The sequence below is a fragment of the Humulus lupulus genome, chromosome 4 (genome assembly GCF_963169125.1).
Source record: "Humulus lupulus chromosome 4, drHumLupu1.1, whole genome shotgun sequence".
Classification (NCBI taxonomy): domain Eukaryota; kingdom Viridiplantae; phylum Streptophyta; class Magnoliopsida; order Rosales; family Cannabaceae; genus Humulus; species Humulus lupulus.
Window position 1 is genome coordinate 41,748,332 of NC_084796.1, and position 9,661 is coordinate 41,757,992.

Genomic DNA, 9,661 nt, shown 5'->3' on the forward strand with positions numbered 1-9,661 from the left:
ACGGGAATGCCCCACCAAACCAAGGTCGAACTTGGAGGGACAATAACCCGTCAAATGCGTACGGTCGAATGGGAGTTCTAAATATTAATCTCTACTATAATAATAATAATATATTTTAATTAATTTATCTAAAATATTCAATAAAATAAAGAAATTATACTATAAAATGATAAAAAATATTATAAAAAGATATTTATATAATTAGAAGTAAAATTATTTATAAAACACAAATGTGGTTAAAAAATTAGCATGAAATATGGATATGTGCAGCAAAAATCCTTAAGCAATCTTATTTGTAGCACTTAAATCTTTATATAGTATTTTTTTTTTATCCAATCTAGAATAGACACGTGACACTGTTAATATAATTAACTGTCAAGGATTAATTGCGCACCAATATAATAACAGCAAGGACTTTCGCCACCAAAAAAATTACTTAAGGATTTAAGTGCTACAAACATGATTACATAGGGATTTTCTCTGCAATTATCCCTGTTTTAACAGTTTTCAATCATCAAAATGTAAAGTGTATACCAAATAATATAGCTATTTTGTAATCTATTAAATGCAGATTTAATACCATCTCCTCGGATTCGCTTAAGGTGTTTAGGGTATCAAATAAACTCTGAAGCCAAAACATAGAAAGAAATTCACCTCTTATACATCACATCTTCACCACTGATAAATGAATTGAATGCAAAATATTTCAGGGGTCCTAAAACACGGTGTAATGGAGCTTAAGATATAAAATGATTTATGAGTAATATATCAAAGAAGTTATTCAAACTTTTTTATACAAAACTCAAATTCAATAACATCTAATATTCTCAATCCAAGTCACATTCACACCTTTTCTTTTTTCTCGATTTTTTCTTAAAGACTCTATTCCCAACATCTTTCAATTTTCCGACGGTTAATTAAAATCTTCTTATAAACAAGCTTATATAATCTTTCGTTCAAAGAATGAAATTATATATATATATAAAATAAAAAAGTTTTGATATTGCTAAGATAATGGTTGATTTCAAGGATAAGGCTCAAAATTGGCTTTCTAAGACTAGAAATCAATATAGTTTTTCAATTTTTATTTTCGAGAAGGTTAAAACAACTTCACCTAATGCTCTTACTATTTTAAGGGATAATTACATCTCCTACGTTAATATAAAAAAAAAATTGTTTTATACAGTACCTTTAATAAATTACAAAAATACGGCTTTTCCCACCTATAAATTACAAAAATACGGCTCTCCTCACCCACCTGTGTATATATATATATTTACCTTTGTTTTATTTTTTTGTCTTAATTTTTAATAAGAATTTAAGCATATCAATTAATATAATAATAAAAGTAATAATAATTATAGTTACTACCTTCAATAAAATAAAGTAGATTAATTTATTTTTATTTAAAATAAATATATTTATTAATATTAAAGTTAATATTTATACAATTACTCAAAAAATAAATAAATATTTATACAAATTACAATATGCTGTTAATTAAAATTAATATTAATAACTATATGTTATAATATATAGTTAAAGATAATCACAATATTATTATTCTTTATAAAAATATTATATATATTTTTTAAATCATAGCTAGTCAAGTCTCAACACTCAATGTTAAACCAAAATCATAATCTAATCCAAGTTTCAAGTTTTGTTACAAAAATATATTTAAAGTTAAAAAATTAGTTTTGTAAATCTTTGTAATAATCATGTTAAATAAATTTATAAATATTTATGTAAATGTGAGTTACAAAAATAAATTTTTTAGTTGTGAAATTAGTTTTGTAAATTGTTGTTACAAAAATGTAAAACTTGTTTTTAAAAAAATATTGTATTTCACCACTATATTCAATAAAGTGTTTTATAAATAATGAATATTTTAAATTTATATTTTTAAGTTGTATAGCATAAATATGATGGTTCATGTAATTTTTTGGTACAATATTGTAACAATATAAAAAAGTATAATAATTTTATGTATATTTTGTTTATGATTTCTTAACTATAAAATATTTTCGTAAATATTAGTTACAAAAATATCTTTCTTAGTTGTAAAACTAGACTTGTAAACTATTGTTACAAAAATAAAAAATTTAGTTACGAATTTGTTTGTAAGTTTTATCTAAAAAAAAAAAAATCTACAATTCTATAACTGATTTTGTAAATATTATTTACAAACACGTAACAGATATTTACAAGTTCGTAACATATATTTACTAGTTTGTAAACGTTGATCACAAGAAATTGTATTTTACAGGTTTTATTTATGATTTTACCACTCCGTATTTATAATTTTGCCATTCCGTGTTTTTATCCAAAAATTCCGTATTTTTGTAATATACCGTATTTTTCATATTTTTTTTAACTTTTATTGCATTTTTGTAGATTTCCCCTATTTTAATGCATCCAATTCAACAATGTGGTCAACATGTATAACAAAGGAAGTTTTATAAAAATGAACTATGAGCTTAGTTGGCAAAACTTTAAAATCTACCTTTTTTTTTTTTTTTTTACTTTTAAACTTAGAAGTTCTTATGGAGATCGGTTGGATTAACTAAATAGCTTTTTATTTAAAAAGTCATTTCCCAAGAAGCTACAAAGAGTAGCTTCTCGAAGAAATTTTGGTAAGCCCAATGTTAAAAGGGGAAACTTAGCCAACCACACCTATGTATTGCAATTAAGAAAATAGAGCATATGAAAATATAAATGCGTTTAGGCCCAAAAACTCACAAAAGGCATACGCGTATCAAATCCCACCTATTTTTCATTCAATTCGTCACTTAGGGGCCGTTTGGTATGAGTAGTTTGCAGTTTTCATATTACTAGGAAAGTTGAAGAGGGTAATCTGATAGTCTGGAAACTTACATCATTGTGTTTGGTTGTACACTGTAATCTTATCTATGATTCCTGGGAATATCACTTTCTGTGTTTGGTTGTGCATAGGAATCTGTTAAGTTTTCATATTTTCATAAAACTAATATAATAATATATTTCATCAAAATAATTTATAAATAATTTTACTGATAAAATATTTTTTAACAGAATTTAAAAAATACATCTATTGAATACTAGAATCAAGTATAATTTTTAAAATTACAAAAATACCCTTATTTTATTTTTAATAATATTTCATTTGTTATTTTAAACTTAAGTAATGATATAAAGGCTTTACAAATCAATTTCTTTAAATAAACAAATATGATTTATCATTTTATAATTTTATATATGTATATTTATTTTTTTCTTCATATTTTCATAAAATTAATATAATAATATATTTCATCAAAATAATTTATAAACAATTTTACTCATGAAATATTTTTTAACAGAATTAAAAAAATACATTTATTGAATACTAGAATCAAGTATAATTTTTAAAATTACAAAAATACCCTTATTTTATTTTTAATAATATTTAATTTGTTATTTTAAACTAAAGTAATGATATAAAGTCTTTACAAATCAATTTCTTTAAATAAACAAGTATTATTTATCATTTTATAGTTTGACATATGTATATTTGTTTTTATATTATAAGCTTCAAAAAATAAAATAAGTCATTAACTAAAAAATTATTGGTTTAAGATTTTAAAAAAATAATAATAATAATAATTTTGAAGTGTTTCACTTTCCTGGGTATCTGAAAACCACTTGTCAGATGGGTTTCACTTGAACCTAGAATCAGGAAAAGTTAAAACCCCTGGAGTACAGATTCCCAGGTTAGAAAAACTCAAACCCAGTACCAAACATGGGAAAGTGTTCAAATTCTCATTCCCGTGTCCAGATTCCTGCATACCAAATCAATCACTGGGTAGTAAATAAGAACTCAAATACTCATGCTTTGTGCTTCAATTTAACTGAACAATCTAAATCATTCAAGGACAAACATTGAAAGAACGTAGAATTCTTATGAAAAAAAACCACTTGGATGTCAAATTTTTTTCTTTCACATGAAGCACGAAGAACAATCACCTAATCCATATATTGCCCTCAATCTATCAAAAATAGATGTCGAATATAGAGGTAAGAGTAAATAAAAAACTCCCCTGAAAATGTTCACCATTATTAAGACATTATCTACATGAGTGGTGGTGGTGAAGGTGGAGTAATTCCAATATGAGCACTGAAAGCTGGGAGGTTTCTTTCCATTCTCGCAATTTGAAGTTTGAATTGCTCAAATCGATCATCATATTGCCTCATATTGTCTGTGTGAAATTGCAGACATAGAAGGTAGGTCAGTAGAATTTTGAAATGTGTCATGATTTGTTGATGTTGACAAGTAAGAGGTCCTGGTGGATGAAAATTGAAAAGACCTTTTTCTTTCCAATTAGATCCATTCTTTCCAAACAGTTTTGGTTTAATGGTAGCATATTACAAGCAACATGAAGATCAATATTATCAAGATCCGACACATTTTCATAATTTGGTAAGTAGAGAACCTAAAATCAATGGACAATTGGTTTTCAAGACACCAACAAATGAGAAGCTAACCAACATCCAAGATTCACTTCAATGTTATTTTACATACACCATGAAAAGTATTACACAAATTTAGACAAAATCCTTCCTACCCAAAAAAGTAAAGGCAAGGAACCTAGAATATATATTTAAACTGGATCATGAAGGTAGGTATCCCTAGACTTACTCGGGTCGTAATGAACTTTCTTTATTCCTCATCTTCATAGAAGAGATATATATATATACACGATACAGAGAAGAACCAAAAACAGGTAACTAAATGCTAAGCCTTAAATAGCTATGCCTTAAATAGATTATATTAACAGCCATGCAAATCAATCCCCCCCCCCCCCCCCCTAAGTTGGAACATGAAGATCCGAGATGCCCAACTTGTGAAGTAGATAATCAAATTGTACTGTCCCAAGGCCTTGGTAAAGATATCTGCCAATTATTCTGTAGTAGAGACATACGAAGGAGAAATAAGGCCAACCCGAATTACATCACGAATGAAATGACAATCCACCTTGATATGCTTCTTACGTTTATGGTGAACGAGATTATGAGCAATATGAAGAGCAAACTGACTATCACAAAACACAGGAATGGCTTTTGGATGATGCACCCCGAGACTCAACAACAAAGCCTTTAACCACTTCCAACTCACAAGTAATATAGGCCATATAACGATACTCAGCTTCCGTGGAGGAGCGAGAAATAGTGGGTTGCTTCTTAGTTTTCCAGGAAATAGGCGACTGACCAAGAAAGACTAACCAACCAGTGAGAGACCGACGAGTGAGAGGACATGCAACCCAATCAGAATCACACCAACCTTGTAAAGACAAGTCACTATCTGAACGAAGTAGAATTCCGTGGCCTGGGGCACCTTTCAAATAACGAACAACTCGGATGGTTGCGTCCCAATGCTCATGCTTAGGATGTTGCATAAATTGAGATAAAACATGAACAGAGTAAGATAAATCTAGACGCGTTACAGCCAAATAGATGAGACGACCCATCAATCTCCTATAGGATTCAGGCTTCGCAAGCAATTCTCCTTTAGCATGCGCAAGTCTATGATTTTGTTCGATGGGAGAACCAGCTGGCTTGGCTCCCAATAAACCAACCTCAGATATAATATCAAGGGCGTACTTGCGTTGACACAAGAACAAACCGTGAGGACTTCGAGCAACCTCAATACCCAAAAAATATTTCAGTACACCGAGATCCTTCATATGAAAACAGTTACTGAGATAGGTCTTAATACAATCAATGCAGCGGAATCGTTACCAAAAATGATTAAATCATCAACATAGACAAGCACATTAATCTGCACAACACCCCTGGTATATGTGAAAAGAGAATAGTTGGAAGAAGATTGGAGAAAACCATAGCTCTTCAAAGCCTAAACAAGCTTTACAAACCAACAACAAGGAGCCTGCCTCAAGCCATACAAAGATTTCTGAAGCCTACACACTGTGTCAGTGTAATGACCCAAATTTACTAATAAGGCTTAAGGGCCTTGATTAGTGTGTTGGGAGGGCATAACTGAATTATATGTGATTTAATGATTAAAAGCATGTTATTTGATTATTTGAATTTCTGTGATGCATGACTATGTGTATTAGTATGCATGTAGGCCCTGATTAGGTTAGAAAGGCATATTCGTAATTTTGGCACGTTGAGGGCATAACTGTATATATATGTGATAAATTGTCGATACCACATTATTATGTGGATATATTTGTAACATGTGACTCGAGACGATCCTAGTGAGCGGTTTAGCGAAAAAGTCACGGCATGGATTTTTACTCGTCTCGGGGCGAGCCCTAGGGGTATTTCTGGGAATTTAGAGAATATATTGGAGTCTATTTTGATATTGGGGAATATAATTAGTGATTGGTTAGGTGTCGAGAAGTAAGCGGTAAATATTAGAGACACTCGAGGAGTTAAAGGGAATTGGGAATAAATGACCAGAATGCCCTTGGATGGGTTAAGGGCTTAAATTTTAATGGGAGGGTATTGTGGTCATTTGGTTTATAAGGGATAAGTAATATTAAGTTTAATACTTTAGTGGAATGTGTAGAAGGCAGTATAGGTCTGAAGGAAAGAAAGAAAAGAAGGAAAAGGGAATTAGGAGTCTATCTCTCTCTCATTCGGTTGGAGGTCTCTTCTCCATTTCTTGAAGGAGTTTGGAGCTAAAACTCAGAGGGAGTCTAGGCAAGAGCTTGAGGCTAAGGTCTTTGGTCTGGTTTGAGGAATTAGCAAGGGGTTAGCAAGAGTAATACATCCACTTGAGGTAAGGTCTAAGGTTGTTTTCTTCAGTTTCTGGTTTTATGTAAACATGGATTTTGAGTTGGGTTTTATGGGGAATTCTAGGGAGTTGAGGCTGAAGCTTTGAGGAGGTGAAGGCTAAGCTAGTGTGGAGGATAACCTAAGTTGAGCTCATCCATCAAAGATAAGAAACTCTGGTCTAAGTTTTGTAAATTCTGTGGTTCTGCTGAGATTTTGAGCACTAGGATCAACCATGGTGAATTTTGTGATTTGGAGAGCATGTGATTGATTTTTGTGTGGTTGGGACTTATGGGATGAGTGGAGGATGTTGGTAGGCTTGTTTTTATGTTTGGTTGAAGTTTGGAAGAGTTTTGGTAAGGTTTGGCTCAAGGAAAATCGAATGAGGAAAATGCAGGGTTTGCTGTGCTGTGACTAGCGCTACAGCGCTAGTCACTGGGCGCTGTAGCGCTAGGCTATGTGTTCTGGGGCGTTTTAGGCTCTATTTGTAGCGCTCTCCTTAGAGTGCTGTAGCGCTACCCTGTTTCCAGAAAGGGGTTTTTGGGTTTTTTCTAAGGGTTTTTGTCTGGGGGTTCGGGGTTTGATTCCACCACCCCGTTTGGTGGAATTAAGGCTTCCCGAGGGCTCGGGATTGGTCCCAAGGCTAGGTTTTGGACTTGAGGTTTGGTGATGATTCTGATCTATGATTGTGACTAGGTGTACGCTAGGGCTCAGACAGGTTCGTGCTTGAGGATCAAATTGAACAAAGCTAGTGAATCTAAAGGTAAGAAAACTGCACCTGGTTATGTGTTTGTGATGGGACTAAGAGCTTCCTATATCTATATAATAGATGGTATTATTCCATGGGACATGTGATAAACGGCCTAAGGGTGCCATAAATAATACTTGCGCACAGGGTGCGGCTCGGCCACTGGTAGCTGAGGACAGCTTAATATTCATTGAGCTCAATTTAAGCGGGCTGGAGTCAGTGGGATAAATAGAGGGTGCGGCATATGTGGATTGATTATTGATATGAAATGATATACTTGGTATGTTGAATACTTGATCAACATGAATGCTTAGACTGTTGAGTACATGCTTATGCGGTATGAGTTATCTGATTGTCTGTTGAATGTTTATGCTCTGTTGTTGTGTTTTCTTGCTGGGCCTTGGCTCACGGGTGCTACGTGGTGCAGGTAAAGGCAAAGGCAAGTTGGACCCACCCTGAAATGGATAGCTGTGGGGCTGAATGTACATAGTTAGCTGTTCGGCCGCCACGGCCGAGGAGTGGAACAAGACGAGAAATGCTTAACTGTCTGTTTTTCCTTAGAGTGGCTAATCACTGTATTTAAATCTTGAATCTTTTGTAAACAATCTTTAACTTATTACTCTTGGGATCCCATGTAAAAAGAATGTTTATTTAAAAGAAATGAAGCTTTTGAGACCATAATCTTTTAACCCTAGTTCAACTATAGTTTCGGTAACACGTTTTGAATTAAATGACTTGATTAGCGAGTCTTGCACCTTTATAAACACACAGTGTAACGATCTTGACTATCCAGGGCGTTACAACTTGGTATCAGAAGTTTCAAACCTAGGAGGAAGTTTTATATACACCTCCTCATGAAGGTCACCGTGCAGAAAAGCATTGTGAACATCCATTTGATGAAGCTCCCAATTCTTTGATGTAGCAGTGGATAAGAAAGTGCGAACAGTTACCATTTTTGCTACTGGAGCAAAAGTCTCAGTATAATCAATCCCTTCAATTTGATGATTGCCAAAGACAACTAATCGTGCCTTCAATCTCTCAATGGTACCATCAGAGTGGTACTTGATCTTGTAAACCCATTTACTACCAAGAGCTTTCTTTCTGGGGGGAAGAGAAGCCATAGTCCATGTACCATTATCTTCCAAAGCCCGGATCTCCTTTTACATAGCACTATGCCATCCTGCATCTTTCACAGCCTCCTTGAAAGACTGGGGCTCCATCTCGGCAGTTACAGCTGCAAGAAAATTTCGGTGTTTCGCAGTAAATTTGTCACAATTAACATAATGTGCTATTGAAAAAGGTGTACCTGAGGGAGGAGAGGAAGCGGGTGATGAGTGAGATGGGCTTTTCTTAATCACGGTATGTGTCACAAAATCCTTCAATTTTGAGGAAGGAATTTTAGTTCTCATACCTCTACCCATAGTAGAAGCATGAGAATCAGCAGAAACGAAAGGAGAGCCTTGCAAATCATTACCAGATGGGATAGCCACATCCATTGAGATAGAAGGCAACAGTGTTGGTGGTGGCATAGAGGAACATGGCGCACCAGTAGCCTCGGTTATGTTTCCTTGCGCCTCACCCTCATCCACAACATTAAAATCTGGCACAAAAGGTTCGGCATCCAATGTTTCAAGAGAGACGACCATAGGAGGTTCATCATCCGAATAGGGAAAATTGTCTTCATAGAAACGAACATCCCTAGAGGCAAAAAAATTCTAGTTGTCCAAATCATATAACAACCAACCTTTTTTCCCAAAAGGATAACCAATAAAAACGCACTTTCTACTGCGACTTGCAAACTTATCACCTTTGGCTCTTTGATTATGAGAAAATCACAAACAAACAAATACGCGCAAGTCATCATACGAGGGTGGGGAGCCAAACAAAATATCATAGGGAGTTTTATTATGAAGCACACTAGAGGGAGTTCTATTAATAAGATGTGTCGCAGCTAAAATACACTCCTCCAAAAGAAAATGGGAAAATTCCCTTGAAAACGCAAAGCACGAGCAACATTTAAAATATGTTGATGTTTTCCCTCCACTCGCCCATTTTGTTGAGGTGTGCCAACACAAGAGGTGTGGAATAAAATGCCATTAGCCAAAAAATAGTCCTTCATACAATTAAATTCAGTACCATTATCACTCCGCACTA

General features: G+C 33.4%; 1 protein-coding gene across 1 annotated transcript; it reads right to left on the reverse strand.

Moving 5' to 3' along the window:
- Positions 1-4,089: 4,089 nt before the first annotated feature.
- On the reverse strand, positions 4,090-8,628 carry LOC133832116 (uncharacterized mitochondrial protein AtMg00810-like). The gene is made up of 4 exons (XM_062262500.1): positions 8,356-8,628; positions 5,121-5,696; positions 4,388-4,451; positions 4,090-4,217 (listed from the first exon to the last, which is right to left on the reverse strand). Exons 1-4 carry the CDS (start codon positions 8,626-8,628, stop codon positions 4,090-4,092), a joined length of 1,041 nt encoding a protein of 346 aa, XP_062118484.1.
- Positions 8,629-9,661: the final 1,033 nt, after the last annotated feature.